The 23,119-nt window shown below is 35.3% G+C and overlaps 1 protein-coding gene across 3 annotated transcripts in view; it reads right to left on the bottom strand.

Moving 5' to 3' along the window:
* Nucleotides 1–8: 8 nt before the first annotated feature.
* Nucleotides 9–23,119, bottom strand: part of LOC106466087 — a 101,331-nt gene continuing 78,220 nt past the window's right edge. For 2 of the 3 annotated variants that reach the window (XM_022394040.1, XM_022394041.1), the window contains exons 4-8: nt 13,401–13,688; nt 6,429–10,693; nt 5,130–5,409; nt 4,175–4,318; nt 9–1,540 (exon numbers count right to left, since the gene is read on the bottom strand). In XM_022394040.1, coding sequence (XP_022249748.1) covers nt 1,383–1,540; nt 4,175–4,318; nt 5,130–5,409; nt 6,429–10,693; nt 13,401–13,688 — 5,135 coding nt within the window. In that variant the 3' untranslated portion in view covers nt 9–1,382. The remainder of the gene's footprint in view (nt 1,541–4,174; nt 4,319–5,129; nt 5,410–6,428; nt 10,694–13,400; nt 13,689–23,119) is intronic. The other variant, XM_013926330.2, reaches the window with a different exon arrangement.

Here is a 23,119-nt window from a genome sequence, read left to right as displayed (position 1 = left end):
CTAGAACAGTGTTTCTCAACCCATAGAAATAGATTTGTCAGAATGTGTGAAAATGTTATATGTTAGCCATGGTAAACTAGAACAGTGTTTCTCAGCCTAGAGAAATAGATTTGTCAGAATGTGTGAAAGTGTTATATGCTAGCCATGGTAAACTTGAACAGTGTTCTCAACCTATAGAAATAGATTTGTCAGAATGTGTAAAAGTGTTGTAAACAGACTCTGAAAATAGCTAATAGTAAGCCAGATGTTTTTTGCACTAAAGCTACTTACTGGGTCGCGACTGGTCATAAATCAAAAAATGTCGAGAACTACTGGACTAGAGAGAAGGCAGCTAGTCAACAGCACCTATCGCCAACTTTTGAGCTATTCTAATCTCGTAGATGGATTTGACCGTCACTATTACAATGCACACACGACCCCAAAGTGCGGGGCGCGTATTTGCGGTAACAGGACAGGAAGCACGAACCCTCGGATTCACGGTTCGGTACGCAAACCAATAGGTCACGAACAGCTTGGAATAAAAAGAAAACGTTTGAATTTTATGAGATGTCAATTGCTTAAACAGGCAACTGTTGGTAATGTCACAATAAAACACCAACTATTGTATGATTGTTTGGGGGATTTTGTATTTGTCAAAGATTCAAGTTTTTTGTATTTACACGATAATTTAATTAATTTACGACAATACCATCATAGACCCAGACACTTATTAAGTCTAAAACTTTCAGTATTACAAACTCGTTAAGAAAAATTGTCAGAGAAACAACAATATACACATTTGTTAACCCTACTTACTCAAAAACAACGGATTTGATCTTCAATACAAAACCTAATAAATCTAACAATTTTACACGATAATAACTCAAGCTCATAAAGACACAAAGTTCAGAAATCAAAATTTTGAGCACTTTGCGAATAATTATCCCCCTCTCCTGGTTGTATTCGGAAATATATTTAATATCATTGAAAATATTGAATAACTTTATAACTATTTTTTATTGAAATAAAGTTTTCTTTGTTGTTAAACAGAAAGCTACACAATGGGCTATCTATGCACTACCCGATGCGGGTATTTAAAACTCATTTTTAGCATTATAAACCCGCTAAGCCACCTAGGGGAATAAAAGGGAAATAATAGAATAAAACAGATAAATGAAACAAAGTTTTCCTCACTTCTAGTACAATTCATATGATTTATTAACGTTATTATTTCTCAGAACTAAATTCCTCGTTTAATTGAAGGTATTTTACAGCAAAAAAAAGAAGCAAAAACAAACTTATCATGGATACAAAAGATATTAGATTTACATTTTGTTTGGAATTCTGCGTAGTTTTATAGAAGCTTTATCTGAACCTTCTCGACACAATTATAATACATGTTTTTAACTACACTGTTTTACAGTTACAGCGACTGTTCCATCAGGCAACTTCTTCATGAAGCTCCATGCCTCTGTTCTAGTCATGTTAGATACCGGTTGGTTGTTTAACGTGAGAATCTGGTCTCCAGCTCTCAGTTGACCTACTTTATCAGCACTTCCACCTTTCCGGAAAAAAAAAGGTCTTACAATTTTCTACCAAAATATAAAACACACACATAACTGAAATATGAAAATCATGTTAGTATATATTTTATGAATATAACAAAATAGAACATGAATTGTTTAAAAACAAAAGCAAAGCTGAACAAAAACATGTTTTGTGAAAGCAAGAATAGAGAGAATAACAGCAAATCACTTAGAATCTTTTCCATATGTCACCCATACAAATTCCATATTTCACATTAGGTGTACATTAAATGTTCATATTTCACCTTCAGTCATTGTCCGATGTACCGAAAGTGTCATCAGCGTTTGTTTGTTTTCTTCAATTTCGGCGAACATGTTCGGTAACGGGGTTTCGAACCGCGATCCTCAGATTGCGAGTCAAGCGCCTTATCCACGAGGCCATGACATGCCTTCTAATGTCAGCTACCATAAACATTCTTCAGACAACTGTTAAACGTCCAAAGCCACATCACCTGCTTCAGTCTTTTAGACATGGATCTTATTCGCGCTATATCTTCAGATTCTACAATTGTTGAAGAGTGTTGGGTTGTTCCAGCATGTGTTGTGTGACACCAAGCTTTGCCGGCGGCATTTTCAATAAGTCTGACAATTTCACATAAAATCCTATCAAATGACTCTACAGGTTAGTAAATACTATGGTCAGTGGTTTCTATTGTTTCAAGCAACTACTGGTTCTACCGCTCAACACTAATGTATCAAGCCTTGAAAGATTAGCACTGTGGAAGATACTAATTAAACCCCTGTTGCACAAAGAATGACACCTGGGTTTTCACACCCACTTTGTAGAAGATCCAGTGCACCACTTTTTATAAAAAACAAACAAACAACAAGATACATCATATGGTTATATCCACAAGCAAGTGTTTTCACATCATTTCAGAATACGTTATTAGTAACTGCTGCATTAAAACTTTGCCCAACAGTAAGATGCTAAGGACTGTCACAATGAACGTATTAGTTTCACAAGCGGCTGCTGCTTATGCTTTGTGCAATTTAATCACTGGAATATATGTTTAGTATGTTTCTGTAAATACACATCAGTGCTATCTAAAAGTAAGATTACCGTTTTCCTGTTCTGACAAGGAATCCCATGCAATGAAACAGGGGGTATGGTTAGATACCAAGCCTTGGCTAATAAGTCCAAATCCAAACTACAGAAGATCAAAACCAGTTGCCAAAGAAGAAAAGTCGAGGGTATTGCTCTCATCAGATTAAAAGTATTTTTAAACAAAAACTGTAGATATTATTACCTTAGATAATCCCTACACTGGTCTGCACAGATATTGCCTTGATGGGGTCTAAAAAAGTTCTGCAAGTTAGGTTATCAAAATTACACTTGCTCAGCCTAGTTTGTTTGTTTGAGGTTAAGCACAAAGCTACACAATGGGCTATCTGTGCTCTGCCCACCACGGGTATCGAAACCCGGTTTCTAGCATTGTGGGTCCACAGACATACCGCCGTGCCACTGGGGGCGCTCAGCCTAGTCGTATTAAATTACTTATCATTTAGTTTGTGAGGCCTATTAAAGTATATTTCACCTGATCTTTTTTTTTCTGTTTCTTGTGTAGGTTCCGAAAGGTCCATCACATCTACTCTGTCACAATTGGTATGGTCTTTAGGTAAAAAATGTTTTCTGTCCAGGTGACTTTTTATATCACCAGTCTCCAGCGAGAATGATAATATCCGAAAGGTCCATCACATCTACTCTGTCACAATTGGTATGGTCTTTAGGTAAAAAATGTTTTCTGTCCAGGTGACTTTTTATATCACAAGTCTCCGGCGAGAATGATAATTTCCGAAAGGTCCATCACATCTACTCTGTCACAATTGGTATGGCCTTTTTATATCACCAGTCTCCAGCGAGAATGATAATATCACTCATAACAAACGCTTGGGTTCATGCTTCAAGTGAGAAATACAGTCAGCTGAGAACATTTTGGATACGTAATACATTTGGCATGACTGGTTTTCTCGAAGATGCACCAGGAAGAGAAACTTGGTTTGGATCACTCACTAACATCTTTAGAGGATCATCAGGCCTACGGAATGATAGTGCTGCTACAAATGAAACAACATTTTCGTAGTAGTTGTCTTCTCTTTTTGAAGGTAGTTTCTTAGTTCATCATTATATAGATGCAAAGTAATAAGTATAAACTTAAACTGAGCAAAACTGTACAAGTGATCTTTTATAGGATTCGATACACACAAAAATATATGATGTGGTTAAGGACCCTTCTACTGACAAATAATTACTTACAGAGGTTTATAAATGAAAATATGTTTAGAAAACTATTGAACGTTACTTTGTTTAAAGTGGCACAAGCGGATGAGAATGGTGACCATTGTCTCCAGGATGGGATGCTAGTCCAGTACATGTTAACTCCCAGTTAACGACTGGGTAAACTGGAACAAGTGGGGTTAAAGTATCGTGCGCATGCCAGTCTCGAACTCGCAACCATAGACCACGAGTCTAAAGCGCGAAGCCATTGAGCCTTACGAGTGCATTTGAGCTCTCATCTTAATTTAAATTCACATTTAGATAAGTTTAATAAATGAAAACTAGATGCTAATTCCAATGTTAACAAGATATGAACAGGAGAAAAGGTTACCTTTGAATATCTTTTTTATGGTTAATGGACGATTTCCTAAGGGAGAGTCTTTTCCTCCTTCTAAGCTAAAGCCTATTCCAGTTTTATCCTTTTCTAATTCCACCGTGATGATCTTTTCTTCTGTCGGTACAGCAATGGGCGATTCTGAAGATGAAAAATAATAATAAAAGTTTGGCTTACTTTACATGTGTACACCAATCCACACTTACCATACTTCTCGTGTGTATGTATATATATATGTGTGTGAAATAAACAATTAACCACAGTTGTTCACGAAGATAATTATGTACATAAAAAGCCTTTAATATCCATTTCATGCCATAGAAAATTGAATTTGTATATTTCAGTTCAGTAAAGAAAATGGAACTTGTTTGTAATTTCAAGAGACACTCCGTAGGTGTAGATATAAAACTTTTAAAGAGTTTCTATGACATAAACTCATAAAGTATCTATTTATTTAAAAACACGTTCCAGTCATTAGTACATAATTAGTTGATTAGTATAAATAAAATATTTGTTTTACACAAGTTGTTCTCTTCTAACTATCACGAATACTGCACTTTTTTCACAGTTCACACACGCTCCAAGAATCGTTTATACCACACTTGGTTCATATTTCACACCTACATTCCACGTATAGCTTGTAACACACGTACCATACCTAGTTCATAATTCACACACGCATACTTGCAACACTGTACTTTGTTTTCAGTTCACGAATATTGCCAAAGTCGTAATTTATTCTGAGATCCAACACATACACACTCCAAGTTTTGCCAATACCGTATTTCGTAGTTCTCAAATACAGTTAAACAAATTATAATCTCTATCACTGCAAAAGAACTGCCTTAGCAGTGGTTGTCGAATTATCTAAGAATGGACAAACAACAGTCATAAAGATGCACTTTCAACACACATTTTCAGTCTCTAATTTTGAAACGAAACGTCTTTGTACCTATTTTGATTATTTCTTTTTCACTCGCTCCTGTGGTGGCATGGTATCCATTTGTTAATTCAGGAGCTACATTCGCCTTCTCTTGGTGTGAAAAGTTCGACGGTGTGGAACGTTCACTTGCCAAGACTAAAACCACCTCATTCCGTGGTGCTTTTAGAATGTCTAATACTTCTCTGTGTGTCAACCCCTTCACATTAAGTCCATTTAGAGAAAGAATACGGTCGCCCTTCCTAACCTGCCTGTTTCTATCTGCTAAACTGCCTGCTACAATTTTATGAACCTGAAAAAAATCAGTTTTAAATTCAAAACCACATACAACATAAATGAGAGCTTGTGTTTGCTTATTACCTCAGAAAACGTATCCCATGATCACAATTCTCAACCCCACAATTCATTCTAACCAAATTTACTTTTAACTCTATAATCACAGAGTTGACTTTTTAAAATACATTTTGCTTTGTATGTCAAATTATTTGTGGGTCCATAATGTTGTCTATTACTGGGTTCCTAATAATACGAGTCACTCAAAAAATAGAAATAATAATGCTATAAATACTGCCATTAATCCATCTAATTACTGGAAGGGTCTCTTGTATAGTTTACACAGGAAATTTGTGATTTTATACAGCTGGCTTGGTCAATTATTTGGACTGAGTACTGTGGCAGATAAAAACATAAAATCATTCAATATGTAGACCCCGAAGATAGTGAACGGATAAAAACAATTCAATAATATGACGGTTTGAATCATTTATTACTTTAGAAAACAACTTACTAAACAGTCTGCAAACAGGAATACTGAAATAATAGTATAGTGTTGCCCCTCCCCCACCAGGGTTATATTATTTTGGGTTAAAGTTTCCTCTCGTAATCATGATCATTTTATGATGGAGCACAAGCATTAAGACAAGCTCCAATAAAACGTGTTTCCACAAATATTTCTCTCTCTAAAAAATTGATATTTCAGAAATATCTATCAGCAAGTGTACATGCGAGACATGCATAAATAAAAACTGACTTGGAAAACCTATAACGAAACTCAAAATATAAAATAAAAAATAAAGTATTTTTGTTACTTGTGAAAGCTGATGTCTTACCATCTAGAAACCATGTTACAGATAAGAATTGATAACAGGGTAAAGATTCGGGTCCATAAGTACTATATGAATATTATTTACCAAGTTAGTCACTAAACGTTTTTGGTAATTTTCGTTTACATTGTTCGTTTCCCATCCTTCTAAAGCACCATTGTAAAGAAATGCTTAAAGGAATCAACTTGATGGTCTTTTGGAAACTCACCGTAATTTCCTTGACTTCATAGTCAGCTCCTCCAGCAAGAGATATTCCAATACTGCCAGCCTGGAGTTCTCTTTGGATTACCACCACACTTATATCTTGTTTACTGTCTATACCTTCTTCTTGGAGGATTTGGTTGGCCTCTTCAAGTAGTTGCTGACGTTCTTGAGGAGAGATGGTGCCAGTTAAAGAGGATAGTGACGGTTTTAAACCACAAAGCTCTGACGATGTCTTAGATTGGTACTGCATAGGAGAGTTTTCTCTTGACTCACTAGCAGATGAATCAACAGAAGAGGAATGTTTGTATTCAAATCCCAATGCTAAAGGATTTTCACTGTTTTGATCAGAGGCAGGAATTGAATTCTGGTTGTTAGAATTACGACGATTGTATTTTGAAGTATTTTCATTTATAAAAGTTCGTTTAGGATCAGTTGTAGGAGCGGAAAATAAGTTATTATAGTCCGATGTCTTTTTATTCAAACGTTTAACTTCTACAGAAGACTTATCTTCATCAGCACAACTAATGGGATGATTTTTAGTAGAAGTTTGTACTCTAGTACTACAGCTATCAATTTTGGTGTCATGCTTAGAATTTATATCATTAGATGAGCAATGAATACCAGATTGAAAGTCAGAATGGGTTTGGTCAACTATTGCTTGATGGTTAACGTATTTAAAGCTGCTGAATTGGTCATCATTAATCCCATTAGTATTGGATTTAACAGTTGAATTGGTATGGTCAGAGACTTGAGTGTGGTTAGATAAAACTGGTGTGTTGGAAAGGTTATTAGATGGTCTTTGACTTGCAAAATGGATACTTGAGCTAGAACAATCTCCAGATAGTTGGCAAATATCGGATCCTAAGGTTGAGTTGAAACCTTCAAAAGGTGGACATTTTTCTGACTGGAGAGTCAAATTGGAGCAGTCGTCAGATATTTGACGACTTTCAGAATGAACATCATAGTTAGACTGTATGTCAGAAGATTTGAAGATGCGAGGCTTAAAATTGGATAACAAGAAGGCATCTGGGTTAGATGTGTTGTTTTCAAAACTCTTACGAATATCGCTAACACTCATGGATCTTGCAGAAGACGAGAGATATGGTCTGCTTCTAGTACCCAACTGATCCAAGGATTCTCGACTTCTACTAAAGGCTTCTCTAGAGGCAAGTGGCTTGCCAACAATTTGGGAAATCTCTCCAGGTTTTTCTTTAGAGGGAAAACTGCTGTTGGTTACAAAACCTTTATTCCACACATTATTAATATTTTTCTTTCCCATTTCTTCAATTAAGGACGTGGGCCTCGGAACTGACTGTTGTTTGTCCCTCATTTTTACACCTGATGTAACATTGTTGGCCAAAGATTGGTTTGATACACCATTTCTTCTTGAATGATGTGCTACATCATTCCCTTTTGGCATGAGGGATGGGGGAAGTTTCACACTACCACTCTGGGACAGGTTAGTCAATGAGTTGCATTTTGATGTTGGGGGGCTTGATAAAGGAAGAGCAGGAGGTGAAGAAAGCTCTTGGCTGCCGTCAAATGATTTTCGCTCCCATTGTTCAGCTAATGCTCTAAAGTTTTTAGCTCCCTCAGAGGGTGCTTCTTTAGACATGTGCAACACTGTTTTTTGTTGACTAAATTGACGTGCCTTAAAGTTTGATGTTGCAGGGTGGTCAGGAGAGTCAGAATTTGATTCAGATATTAAATCACTGGCAGCTTGTCTTGAATCTTCTGTTCTTTGGCTAACCATCGAGAAATAGTTATCGTCACTTTCAATTTTCTCAGAAGGATATTGACTGTCTAGCAACACACTGTGGCTGTTATTTTCAGCTCTGTCAAATGGCTGTCTATAAGAAACAGTTGGTGGAAATGAAGAAACATTGTCATATTTATGTAATAATGGCCTTTCGTGTTTTTTCCATTCAGGAAGTTGCTCTAGCTTCAATGTTTCCGACTCTTCAAAATCAATACAGACTGGTTTAGCCAAAAACTTTCCATGTATGTCTGAGTTTAGTTCTTTACTGTACTCTGTGAAGTTGATTGAAGAGTTTGTTCTACGATATGGAATATCAGCAGTGCCAAAGGTTTCTGGTTTATTTTTAAACCTTTCATCGTGTGTTGATTCTTGCGAGCTATTTGACTCGCAACTTTTTATGGCCCTTAAACTGCTTTGTTTATAATCTTTTTGCCAAGAAGAACTGTGGTTATTTTTATGAATAGGTTGTTCTGTTGAACATGTAAAGCTGTTTTTACTGTCAAGCAATTCGATATCTGATAATGAATTTGTCGAAAAAGAAGTCTTCAGCAGTTTTGAAGATGAAAAGCTGTTAGTTGTCTCTTCTTCATATAGAGGTGGACTAAGTACTGTCGACTGTTCGCAGTCTTTTTCTTCACTGTCTGATGACGTGAACGCTGATGGCACGACAGGTTTTTCTGGAAGAAGCGGGGTAACAGGTTTGCTGTGTGATAGTGAAAACTGGAATACACTCTGTTTTTTGACAGTTGGCGGAGAAGTGATGCCAAATGAAGATGACGTGTTTGAGCTGCTTATGCTGGAAGGAGAAGACGGTGGAGGAGACATAGGAGAAGTCAATGAAGAAGGAGGAGTTGGTGAAACAGAAGATGTGACATTTGTTCGCGGTAGCTGAAGAGATCTTCTTTGAAAAGCTGGAGAATACTTTGGCACATTAGGGTTGGCATTTTTCCATGGTGGATCTGACAACAATGGCTGTTTGTTTGTCCTGTCTACAGTGTCTTTTGATATTAGTGAAGACTGCAAGCCCAATTTTCTTGGTAACGATTTTGTTTTTTCTGGTTGAGAAAAATTTTGTTCCTTCCATTGATGGCAGGTTAATGACTTAACAGGTTCGAGTTTTGAAGTTGCACAAGTAGTTTTACTAGCTATTGTGGGCAATGATTTTACTGCTGGTAATGCGCTGAGAGGTTTCTCTGGAATGACTAACCCCTTGAACTTTGTAGAATTAGATTTAGAGGATTTTTGTTGTAATGAAAATAGATTCCAATTGTTTGATCGATTCGACAAGTCTTCGTGGCTTCGAGAACTTGAAATACCGAACCTGTTATAGATCAAACTCCTTGCTCCAAAATTGTGTCTGTAACTAGAGGATGTAAGATCTTGTCCATTGGGATATTTGTTTCCGCTTGGTTTGATATTGCTTGTAATGTTTTTATTATAGTTGTGTGTTTGAAATGTTGGCCTATTGCTGTAAAAATTCGATTCTAAACTTTGAGATTTGGGGAAAGATTCTTTATCAAAAATATGGTTCTTCTTCAAACTGTCGTTTTCTGAACTTACACAAATGTTATTAACACCATGAACTTTACCACTTGATTCTTGATTTTTAACACTAGAGCATGCGGCTGGAGTACCAGAAAGGTGCCTATATTCATGTGGAGAAGCGATAAGTTCTTTATCTTCAAAACACAGAACTGTTTTCTTTGTGGTATCTGATGAAACCTCGTTCACGTCTAGCTCACTACCAGAAAACATAGCAATACGATCTTTAACACTAACTGGCTTTTCTTTAAATCGTCCATGACAGGACCTACTACTGAAGATCAGATTTTTGTCTTTTTTCTGTTCATCTTCTGTGTTTTTACTCTTACATGTTGCCTGTTCAGTAAAATTTCTTCTCTCGTGTGAATCGTTCTTACTGTTTTGAGGTGTTTCTTTGCTTCTAAAATTTAAGTATTCTTTACTTTTGTCACATGAAAACTCTGGTGACTTCTCTGAAGTCTTAAAACATAAACTGTCTTCTGATGGGAAAAACCATGGCTTGTTCGTCTCAGTACTTGAGGCCAGTCTGGGACTATATAATAGTTTAGATGGAGGTAACGGTAAAATCTTAGTGTTATTACAATTTTTAATCTTGTATGAAAGATCCTTCTGTTTCATATTAGTGTTATCTATGGTTTTCTCCAAGTCCTGCTTAGATGCAAGTTGTAGGGTTGGAGGCCTTTTGGTTTTCTGACCACTATTTGTAGAGTGGAAAAGGTCGCTATGGGATGCACGGTCAGACCCTTGTGATGACTGTTCGTTAACAAACACTCCTGAATCCTCATCAAAGCTTGAAGACCTTCTATTTAGTGAATGACGTGGTTCACTGCATTTAGAAGGAAACTCATGCCCATCAGGGGGTTGTCGTGATAGCTCTAGAAGTAAAGAAGGTGACCCATTTATACTTTGGTTATTTCTGCTCGTAACCAGTTCCATTTCAACATAGTCGTTGACGTTATCATCTACTGCTGTAAAATAAATCAAAACGTTTATCATGAGAAATATTTTTAATCTTTCATCAATCTGTCAAAGCTAATTTTATCAAATGTATACATACAATGCAATATGTCAAACAAAGTCATTGTAAAAATAAAACAGGCTTAAAAAGTTTGTTGAATTTCGCACAAATCTTCTCAAGGACTGTCTGTGCTACCCGTCCCAAATCTTAAAGTGATATTCTAGAGGGAAGGCAGCTAGTAAACTCCACCTACCGTCAACTCGTGGACTACTCTAATCGAATAGCGCGATTTGTCCGTCACTCATGACGCACCAACGATCCCAAAGTGCGGAGTGAGGGTTTTTTCGGAAATAACGGTGTGCGAACCAGGAACCTCGGATTCACAGTAGACATAAACATTAACTAGACTTATATAAAGTACATGTAACTTTAAGACATACAAAAGCATTCATCTAAAGAAGTACTTTGTAGAAGAAAGGAATTAAATAATCATGTGTAAGGTAATAAATAGATTCAAACATGAAAAAAGGACTTTAAGATAAGCCATAAAGTTTGTTTTTGTTTTATCGCAAAACCAGACAATAGGCTATTTGCGCGCTTTCCACTGCGAAGGAATCGAATCATGGATTTTCCATTGTAAGTCCTTAAACTTAACACATTGGGGAAACCATGCCATAAAGACATAAATGTTGTGTATTTACGTATATCTTGTAGTGATCAGATTTTAGTCTGTTTATAATATATATATATATAGGTGTTAGTGATAAATATAACTGAAATAAAATGTGTAACTGATTGCACCAAACTACTCACAAATTGTTAAAATAAAACTACAAGAACAGAGCATTGGTCCAACGACATTGTCAGCTTCGGTTGACTTGTATAAACAGATAACATAATAGTAGTTACGTCTCACAAAGTTTTGGATATTTACTTGGTGTAACTTGATAGTTGGTTTTACAAGTCCTTATGCATAAGAAAGTATCAACGCTAGCCGTCCCTAATTTTGAACTGATAGACAATAAATCCATTACGTGTATTTATAATCATTCCTTTAAATTCCACTGTTTTCGGTGAGAGAGGGATCTAGCGCAGCCCAGTGTGGATTATGGATGTGCGGGTCCAACGTTCGTTTGTCGTTTCCGAAAAAACAACAATAACAAAAAACATGTTCCATTCTTTAGGACTAATTAGGGTTAATTATTAGAGTGACGGTCAAATCCCACCATTCTGTTAGAAAAAAGTATACCAGCTCAAACTTGGGGAGGGCTAGCGCAGATAGCCCTTCAAAAACAAGCAAATATTTTAAATACTTATGTTTATTAAAGTTTAAAATAGCTCTTCTACAATATTACAACAAAAACCAATCTATTAATTAAAGCTACCCACAGTAGCTCAGCGATAATTCTGCTTATGACGTGGAAAATTGGTTTTCATATCCGTGGTGGGCAGAGCACAAATAGTCCATTGTGTAGCTTTGCGCTTAACGACAACAACCAATCGTACTTAAAGCTAGTGAGGTGGTACAAAAGACTGATTACAGCATGCTCAGTTTTAAACTAAGGTTACACCACTCTGAAAACAAAAACTACAACAACAACAACAACAAAAAAGTATGATATGTTGAAGATTCTGCAATAAACACAGTTACAAAAGCTCGTTTAATTAACAACAACAACAAAAAAAACGTATGATATGTTGAAGATTCTGCAATAAACACAGTTACAAAAACTCGTTTAATTAACAACAACAAACAACAAAAAAACGTATGATGCGTTGAAGATTCTGCAATAAACACAGTTACAAAAGCTCGTTTAATTAACAACAACAACAAAAAAAACGTATGATATGTTGAAGATTCTGCAATAAACACAGTTACAAAACTCGTTTAATTAACAACAACAACAAAAAAAACGTATGATGTGTTGAAGATTCTGCAATAAACACAGTTACAAAAACTCGTTTAGTTAACGAATTGAGTTGAAGAAGTTCACTAAATTCATAGTTTGGTTTGTTTTGAATTTCGCGCAAAGCTACACGAGGGCTATCTGCGCTAGCCGTCTCTAATTTAGCAGTGAAAGACAAGAGGGAAGGCAGCTAGTCATCACCGCCAACTCTTGAGTCACTCTTTTACCAACGAATAGTGGGACTGACCGTCACATTATAATGTCCCCATGGCTGAAAGAGCGAGTATGTTTGGTGGTACGGGAAATCGAACCCACAACCTGCGCCTTAAATACATAGATTATCTTACAATTTAAAACCGCAGAGAATATTTCTTCATACATGTTAGAAGCAAGTAACATCTCGGCTATGATTTTTTTTTTTAACCTTTGAAATTTATATTCGACCTTGCTTGACTTGCATCTCTTATAATATGTATCCTATTCAAGACACTTAACAAATATATTGGTTAAATAAAATACAAAAAAGAGTTAGTAGTCATTTTAAACAATATTAAAAAAATCAGTCTTTTCAATATGGCGGGATTAACTTGGCTTGTTGATAAAGCTTTTGCCAAGCCCAGAAACTGCTACTGGATTCCGCAAATTCTGAGCTATGTAATAACATACACGTATAATCACATTAATAACAAATTGTTACTGCGATGATTCTCATGGTGATCTATAGGCGAGGAATGGTGTTATCTTATCTAATGATAAAGTGAATTATTAACACGTTTTGAACAAGCCATCAAGACGACACGGTATCCATACCTCTTTCAGCAGGATCCTCGTCGGTGGGTGTTTGATCCAGAATATCTGCAGACTGCACAGCGACTCCTGTTGAGTCCGTTGATAAAGATGAATTCCCACTGTCTTGTGCTGTAACGTTTTCAACAAAGGACGTTTCCTTTATGTCAGTCCCAGTTTCTAAAAGTTCAGAGTTCGCAAAGTCGGGCAACTCGTGTGACAGTTCAACGATCTCGTGCGTGGTGGTATTTGTACAGTCTAGCGTTTGACCCGAATCGATGGGGGGTTTGTTCTCTGATAAATCCTCAACATCTGGACAAGAAACAACAACAAAAAACTTTACAAATCACCGTTTACTTATGACCATGCCTGCATTATGAATCAATTTTATGCCACTCGCGTAATAAATCGATAAAGAAGTCAAAAAGTGTATCGCACGTTTTTACTTTTTTGACAGACTGAAATTATTTTTCAATCAATTCCAATTTTTAATGCAAAATACACTTGCTCTCTTTATGAAATTGGACTATGGTATGCTGAACTACATTAATTCGAATTTTTCAAGTTTATAAAATATAACGTTTCCTGTTTTCCAAGTTCAAATTTCATTGCATTTAAACATTAAAAATCGTATACGCAGAGGATATGATTGGAAAAATGTTAGTTTTCTTCTTCTCAAATACATACTGCTATATCTTCTGTTACACGAATTCAATTATAAAATTAGACACAAGACAACTGAATATACATATCACAAATATTTAAGCTCAACTTTCTTTCTTGTCACGACATGTACGTATTGTTTCTTGTTATCGTCGTTAGATGGCGCATTTACTGATGATGCAACAAGTTCTACTTTCTTGGATACTGTTCACTATTAATCGATATTAAAGGTAAAATCTTCTCTTTTATCACGCAGTCAATCAGAAAAATCGACAAAAAAGACAGATAATATAAACAGATAATAAATGTAGGGTCACTGTTCACCACATCCACTTTGAAAGTGACTGAACACTCACCAGGATACTTTAGCAATTGCCTGATTACTGCACTCAAAGTCAGATCCATCCAGTTTCAAAAAAGGTTGGGCAGTCTATTGGAATGTCGTTTCTCTAGTTTATATAATAAAGAAAATATGTCGAATAGGTTATAGCCTATCTACCTCAGCTGGATAATGTGGTATCTGACTATTGACTCTAATCACAAAGGCAATATATATATTTTTATCTGCTACGACACCTTGTGATCATCGAGCAGGATGGTTTAGCCATAATTCCTGTTGCTAGTTGAAGATAATAAACAGACTGCACGTCAGGAACTACTTACCACAGATTTCCCATTTTTTCTGCGAATATTGTCCTCAAGACCTATATACAAGAACTCCTATTGTTCTAACCAGAAACACCTCAATATTGCATTATTCTAAACACATCAGTGTTGTATCAATGTTAGATTAGACAAAAGTATAAAAAAATTCGAAATAACGCTTTCTCAAGTTTGCAAGAAAACTAAAGATATGTTGATATAACAAAAAAAAAATAGGGAGGACATTACATGTTGTAGTATGTGACTTTAAAATTAGATCTCTGTATATCATGACTTCCTTAATCTGGATATTTGTGTGCCTGAATAGTTACTTGAAGTAACTAAGATTATAACGGTTTTTATAGAATTAACAAGCTGCAGGATAAAATCAGAGCATGAATCACAATCCGAAGTCCCACATGATAAACTGATAATTGTTCTTTAAATGTTATAAAACTAGTTTCACATCATAGAGATAAAAATATCAGTGCAGATTTAATGTCTGATATAGACAAACAGCAGTTATCGTCTCGGTTATCTACTTTAATAATCTCTGCATTTCTAACCACGTTCAAGTCCCTAAAAGCCAGCTCACAGTCCATCTTAAAAAGTTACAGAAACATAATCCTATAAAGTCACAGTCTTTAGACTGGAAAGTTTTTTTTTGAGATTACAAAATTTAATTCACACTGAAAAGTTACATAGGTCGGATATTTGACATCAACTGAAGCTAGACTGAAGTCACAGCTCTGAGAGTAATGAACGGTTTGTGTTACAAAGGAACTTTTAATTCATAAGGCAAAGTCAAAGTCATCAGACTGATGAACAGTTCTTGAGACATCACAGCTATTACACTGATGAACAGTTCTTGAGACATCACAGCTATTACACTGATGAACAGTTCTTGAGACATCACAGCTATTATACTGATGAACAGTTCTTGAGACATCACAGCTATTACACTGATGAACAGTTCTTGAGACATCACAGCTATTATACTGATGAACAGTTCTTGAGACATCACAGCTATTATACTGATGAATAGTTCTTGAAATATCACATCTTTTAGCGTAGAAGTTTTTCATCGACAAATTGTTTAAAAACAATTAACTACGAAAAGAACAAAAACAATGTCCTTATGAGCACTTTCCATCTCATTCACCCTGGCATGATAGTTAGATGAAAAACAACAACAACTTTAAAATAGAAATAAAAAAAGTACATGCTCTTCAATTTTGGACCGTGACGAAGTGTTGAAGCACATGATGACTGACTTACAAATCGTAGAAGTTCGTACAAAAGCAGCCTGGGTTCGGGAGTTTATAGTTTTACCATTTTAAAGGTGATATTCAGGAGAAGCAGCTGTTTTAATTCAATCAAAAATAAACAGAAAATTTACTTCAAGAAATTTTTACAAAAGTAAAACAGTCGTTGAATCCAATGGAAAATTGATTTCAAGATACTTTTTAAAAAATGAAACAGTTGACTCCTGATGAAAATTAACTTCTAGAAGCTTTTCAAAGGAGTAAAACAGTCGTTGAATCCAATGGAAAATTGATTTCAATACTTTTTAAAAAATGAAACAGTTGACTCCTGATGAAAATTAACTTCTAGAAGCTTTTTAAATGAGTAAAACAGTCGTTGAATCCAATGGAAAATTGATTTCAAGATACTTTTTAAAGGAGTAAAAGAGTCGTTGAGTTCTATGGAAAATTGATTTCAAGATACTTTAAGGAGCGAAATAGTTGTAGAATTGTATAGAAAATTAACCATATTTTTCAAATCGTAAATTAACTTCAAGATATTTTTAAGGAGTAAAACAGCTGTTGAATCATATGCATGTTCTAAGCAAACAGTCATCATAACGGTGCTCGCACTTGTATAAAATAGTAGGTAAACCGCCAATAACAGTTAAACAGACACTGGAGTGATTACAAAACATTTGGCAGATCTAAACATAAACAGTACTAATTTGTAACAAATAACAACTTGGATAGAATGTAAGCTGTGTTTCAGTCTATTATGAGATAAATACACCCATTGAAGCTTGATGGAAAGTTATATACACTGAGATCACAAACTATGTAATATATTTGGCCAATTACACTTCCTGCACATTTGGTGCTAGTTTTATAATGATCAAGATAAACAGAAATCATAAACAGATGATAACGTGGTCTATTTTACGACCGGATTATTCAGATTTTACCTTTATAATTTTCAAATTTAAAACAATTTTGTGCTGAGATTATATGTAAACAGTTAACAAGGTCAAGCCACTCGAGAAATGGCACCCTATCATATCAGTCATAAAAACTTTCAACAGCATACAAAGTCATAAGCTTACACCATTTTAAAAACGTTAATAGAATGACGACATCTGTCCCAGGCTTATCTAACGTCTAAAGACGACAATTTAAAGCATATACAAACTGCAGCTGAAAACGCTAAACATTTTATCGCAAAGGATCGAGTTTATTTTCGGCATGGTAGCTCTGATGTTTGTTTTAGCTACTAACTGATTCCATATCAGTCCCTATCTCAAATTTCCCTAACTGACTGTTGCCAAACCTGCTGATATCGAGCTAAAACCATGTACACAGAAGGTTATATGTTCAATACTTGAAATATCATTATTACTAAAATATTAAAGTTTGCCTCTATCAAATGGTTATTTCTTGTTTATTGTGTTTCATTTTGACTAGAAATGACCATCGCAATATGTTATCTGAATTTGACTTACATTTTTAGAAATCAATCTTTTTTTTATATGCATACTAAGATCGGGAAATTTACGAACTATCTTTTTATAAAACAATTATTGTATTATTTGTTTGTTTGTTTTTTGTGCGCGAAGCTACACAATGGGCTATCTGCGCCGTGCCCAGCGAGGTATCGATCTCAATTTTTAATGGCATAAGCCCATAAGCCTACCACTGAGCCTCCAGAGAGCTTTCTCTAGCACAAGATATAATTGCTGTCTGACATTATCCATGTACTTAAGAGTTGATATGGGTGTAGACTAGAAACGAATACAAATATTGAAGTTGCGAACTGCTTTGTACAGCAATATCATCAGAACGCTCATTTTCAAAGGGTTACCAGAAGACAGTACATATTATTTATGGAAATAGATTCCAAAATACCAAACTCTTTATGATGCAACGAGAATAAGAAATGGGTTTCACTTTATCTGCTACATAAACATAATATCCGTGGGGATAACACAGGAAATCTAACAAATTTCTAAATTTCCAAAACACAAAAATATAAACTACCTAGGCCTGGCATGAGGTTAGAAGTAGAAGATGTAAAGTAGCAGTGCAGGAGGTTAGAAGTAGAAGGGGCATGAGATGTAAAGTAGCAGTGCAGGAGGTTAGAAGTAGAAGGGGTATGAGATGTAAACTAGTAGTGCAGGAGCTTAAAAGTAGAAGGCTATGGGATGTAAAGTAGCAGTGCAGGAGGTTAGAAGTAGAAGGCTATGGGATGTAAAGTAGCAGTGCAGGAGATTAGAAGTAGAAGGTTATGAGATGTAAAATAGCAGTGCAGGAGGTTAGAAGTAGAAGGTTGTGAGATGTAAAGCAGTAGTGCAGGAGGTTAGAAGTAGAAGGTTGTAACCTCCTGCACTACTGCTTTACATCTCTAACCTTCTACTTCTAACCTCCTGCACTGCTACTTTACATCTCATAACCTTCTACTTCTAACCTCCTGCACTGCTACTTTACATCTCATAACCTTCTACTTCTAACCTCCTGCACTGCTGCTTTACATCTCAGAAGTATAAGGTTATGAGATGTAAAGCAGCAGTGCAGGAGGTTAGAAGTAGAAGGTTGTGAGATATACAAGACCAGAAAAGTAACCTACATTATCAGTGGACATTTGTCCCATGAACTCAATCCTTTCCTGACACTTGAGTAAAACGAAGTGAGCACTTTGTTAATGAATACTGATACCCGAGACAAACAATTCCTTTTCTACAACGCCAGAAACTTTGCGTTTACTTTTTTTAATGCTGTGATTCAAAATATAATGAAATGTTTCAATAAAGATACAGAACAGTATTACTTTTCTATACTGCCCAGAAATAATAATTAAACTATATTCAGGTTCTAATGGCCTCAGAAATATATGCACACAATCAGAGGGGTAAATCAATCCTCATTAAACAATCTCTGAAAACTATCTTATAAACGGAATGATAATTTTACCTTACATGAGCAGAAAGAATGTGAGCAGTAATTAAATTTACAAAAGGCACCGATAATGGCCTTTAAATAGAATCAAGTTCACAGCAACTCAGAGTAAATGTTGCTATACTAGCATCGTGCGTTCACTAATAACGTCATTTTGGCCTTTTAAAATTATTTCCTGTGAAAATATGTTTTAAGGAGAAAAAGAACAAAAAAAAGAGAGTGTAAAGCGAATATTGAAACACCTTTAACAAGTTCGTATTCCCCCCTTATAAACACCTTTAACAAGTTCGTATTCCCCCCTTATAAACACCTTTAACGAGTTCGTATTCCCCCTTATAAACACCTTTAACAAGTTAGTATTCCCCCTTATAAACACCTTTAACAAGTTCGTATTCCCCCCTTATAAACACCTTTAACAAGTTCGTATTCCTCCCCTTATAAACACCTTTAACAAGTTCGTATTCCTCCCCTTATAAACACTTTTAACAAGTTCGTATTCCCCCCTTATAAACACCTTTAACAAGGCCACATTGGCTTTGTTAATCTTTTCTTTCGCCACCTCCCTATCGAACAATAAAACTATAAAAAGTTAAAGAATATTTTAATTCCCTTTCTTTGTTTTGGTTATCGTACAACAATAATGGAATTTTGGTTGACATTTTAATAGTTTGTAAGTTTCTACATTATAGTTACTTGATTGTTTGGTCTGACAATAGCATTTAAGTAAATGTATAAAGGTAAAACGTGATTTATAACGATAATGTTAGTTAATAGCAAGCAGGGAAAAGAAGCAAGTTGTCTGCTCTATTTGAGGAAGAGAGAGTTCGTGCGCATGAGCTGAAATATGTATAAACGCAGCATTTTTCTCAGAAGTTGTTTCTTTACATAATGTTCAAATGTGAAAGAAAGAAATTAAAGATAAAAGATTCGAAGTCGGTTGTTGTTGTTTTTTACTCAGTGCAAAACTACACAATGAACTATGTGCACTCTGTCCACCGCGGGAAATCGAACCCCGGATTTTTAGCGTTCTAAGTCTTTTAAACTTATCGTTGGCCCACCGTAGTGACGAAAAAAATATGCGAAAAAGGGAAACTGTATAAAACGTACATGCTTCTAAGTTTTCTTTGAAACTGAACACACTTCACAGTGCAAATTGGGGGTGTGACCGTTCGGAATTAAAGCAAACAAATAACTCGTTCTAAATATTAGAAGTAAGTATCTAAGAAGCGTTGTAGGGATAAAAGAAAAGTGGAAAAGAAATAGATAAAGGTAAATAATAAATGAATTAGTTCGTATAAATACAAGGTCTGTGTCCGTCTCTTCATTCCAGAAAATAAAACAAAATTAAAGAGAGAGAAAATGAAAAAAACTAAAGCAAAAACATTAAAAAGATAATAAAAGACAAAGAAAGATACAAGTTATTGATATATATATATTTAATGAAAAATCCTAGTATAAAACTGAATATTGACTAACAGGTTTCAAAGACGACCTTGGAAAGAGTTATGTGCAACGGCAAGTGGTTGCACCTTAAGTTGAACAACAGCATCAAAGCTGCTAATTCCTGCAGCGCTCACAGAAGAACGTGATTTCCTTGAAATTTCCCGATGCAGCCCAGAAATAACAGGCTTGAAAGCGAGAAAATGCCTTTCAAATTTTATATTACTGTCAATAATTTGGAGCAATATGAGAACTCTATAAGCTTTATCAAGGCCACACGGTTTTGTATCTCAAGACCGAGCAATACTTGTAACACCTTGTAACATTTCACACAAAAAAACACCAATAAACCAATCTTCTTTTTTCTGTATTACCAGTTACTCAGTGAAGGTAAACAAATAGATGTTTGTCCTTAGATAAAGATACAGGGTAGTGCCTTTCATAATTATTGTAATTCAATTAATACACTGTTTACCTTATAAGGTGTTGACATATTTATTCAAGCAAGTTCTAATTGTGGAAGCACGATATACTCTCAAAAAAAGTTCGATCAAAATGCATGTAGGTGACAATATATGTTCTCTCATCTTAACATTTTGTGGAACTATTTACATATCAAAATGCATAAAAAATTAACATACCACTGATCGGTGGAACCACCCTGAAACGACGTTTAACCTGCTAACTACACTGAAGGCGACAAGAGATGGCGTCTTGCCAAATTAACAGGAAAAGAAAAATACAAAAATATTTCTTATGAAATATATCTTTTTCTTTCCATCGTTTAATTCCGACATTGAGAACTACAAGAAGGAAATGACTACTGATCAAATAATCATGTGTTTGTTTTAAGAGCAAAACTGCACGATTGCTATCTATGTCATGCTGACTGCAGAGATTAAACTCTGAATTTTAGCGTCATAACTCGTCAAATTTACCGCTAAGCCACCAGCGGGCTTATCAAAAGCAAAGAAATTACAAATGTGTTTTTTTAAAAAAGTGCGGTAAATCACGTAAAAAATGGATAAAAACTTAGAGCGTTCTACAGGTGGACCTATCTGTATTCTGTACTTGTCGAAACGGTTAGGGTTTTGTGTGTATATGCGTTGTTTATATGATTTACTTTAGGACTTTTTCAAATACCTTAATTATTCATTATTGATTGGTTTCACAGGTCCTGTAATATTATAACTCTTGTACTAAGTTATTAAAATATGTTTCTTACAAAGATATTATAACTCCCGTATTAACTTATTAAGACATGTTTCTTACATGTTTCCATTCCTTGCTACAAAGAAACATAACCTATTTCAGATATATATTTATAAGTTCTCCAATATATTTGCTTTTCACAGGATGTTCTTGAAAGTGTTCCCACCGTTCTGTATCTTCGTAAAGTGCTTGTATAATTCTTTATATTTATCAAGCGTTTAATCGACGTTGTATATTCATAAACTATTTACGTCGTATTTTACGTCCGCAAAGCGTTTACACACTGTATATATTCGTTACGTGTCAATACAATGCTGTATGTTTATCAAGTATTCACTAAATGTGTATTCAAAAGATGTTCACATACTAGTATAAAATCCCTGTTTCATATTTCCTAAAGGCTTTAGTTGCTCTTATCAACAATGAAAACAAAGCAGAATTAATTTTCAAGCATCTACACAAGTAACCAGGTCTATACAACAGAGTATAAAAAGTGATATCAACAATGAAAACAAAGCAGAATTAATGTTCAAGCATCTACACAAGTAACCAGGTCTATACAACAGAGTATAAAAAGAACATCTAAAATATTTATAGTATTAACACTTCTCTGAAGTACTCCCTCTAAACTGGTTTATCCCGAATTGTGTACTTGCGTGGGCTGGTGCTATACAGTGGGGCTGCACTTATCATCACGACACAGAAACGTTTCAACTCTTGACCACATTCCAGACATGCCGGACTCAAGCCATCTGGCGAGTTTTTATTCATTCGCCGTAATTGTTTCTTGATAAGCTATCAATGGACTTTGGTATCACACAGCAATACTTCTGTAAGTATGCTGTTTATTTTGCATGTTAAGCCTGTTTCATCCCTCTGCTGTAGTATATATTATATTGATAAGTTGGTACCAAAATCATGTTTACAGAGTGTCACCATTTCTTAAATTTTGAGCACAGCACTGGACTTATCATTAACTTCTAATCAAAACAAGCTATTTATATCAGAACTAAACATTAGCCCAATACCTAATATAGCTAACTTGCTATAATTCATGTAATTAATAAGGATAATTTAACATTAGATTCGTTTTTGAAAGTTGGTAATTTGTACTAAAACACCCAGTTTTGATTCTTATATATCACACACTGTGCATATATCCTATCACCGATTATTGGTAGCGTGTCGTATCATTTGCTGTTGACCTAGTCGATAACTGATGTAAGAACTGACTTATTACCCTCACCCCCAGAGAGGGGGAGCAAATGTACTGCAATTTGGTTCGTGTGTGTCTGTGTTTCCGCGCATGTATCTCGAAAACTAATAGACTGGTGTACACGAAAAGTTCACACAAGATGGGAAGTCAGTATGGGATAGTCCTCCCCAACTTTGGTCCGGATCGAAATCCGGATCACTTTGAAGCATTTTTTATAATGGGGGAAATAGGATATTTTCACGGTTTTGTGTTAATAATTCTGTAAAGTGTGATCGTATTTGTACCAAATTTCATGACACGTTAAAGTTGATCATTCTGGACCTGAGAAGAATTTTCTGAGTTTTCTAAGGTGAAAATTGACGTTATTTAATATAAAC

The sequence above is a fragment of the Limulus polyphemus genome, unplaced genomic scaffold, assembly GCF_000517525.1.
Source record: "Limulus polyphemus unplaced genomic scaffold, Limulus_polyphemus-2.1.2 Scaffold2146, whole genome shotgun sequence".
NCBI lineage: Eukaryota > Metazoa > Arthropoda > Merostomata > Xiphosura > Limulidae > Limulus > Limulus polyphemus.
This window is presented reverse-complemented; position numbering and strand designations above follow the sequence as displayed.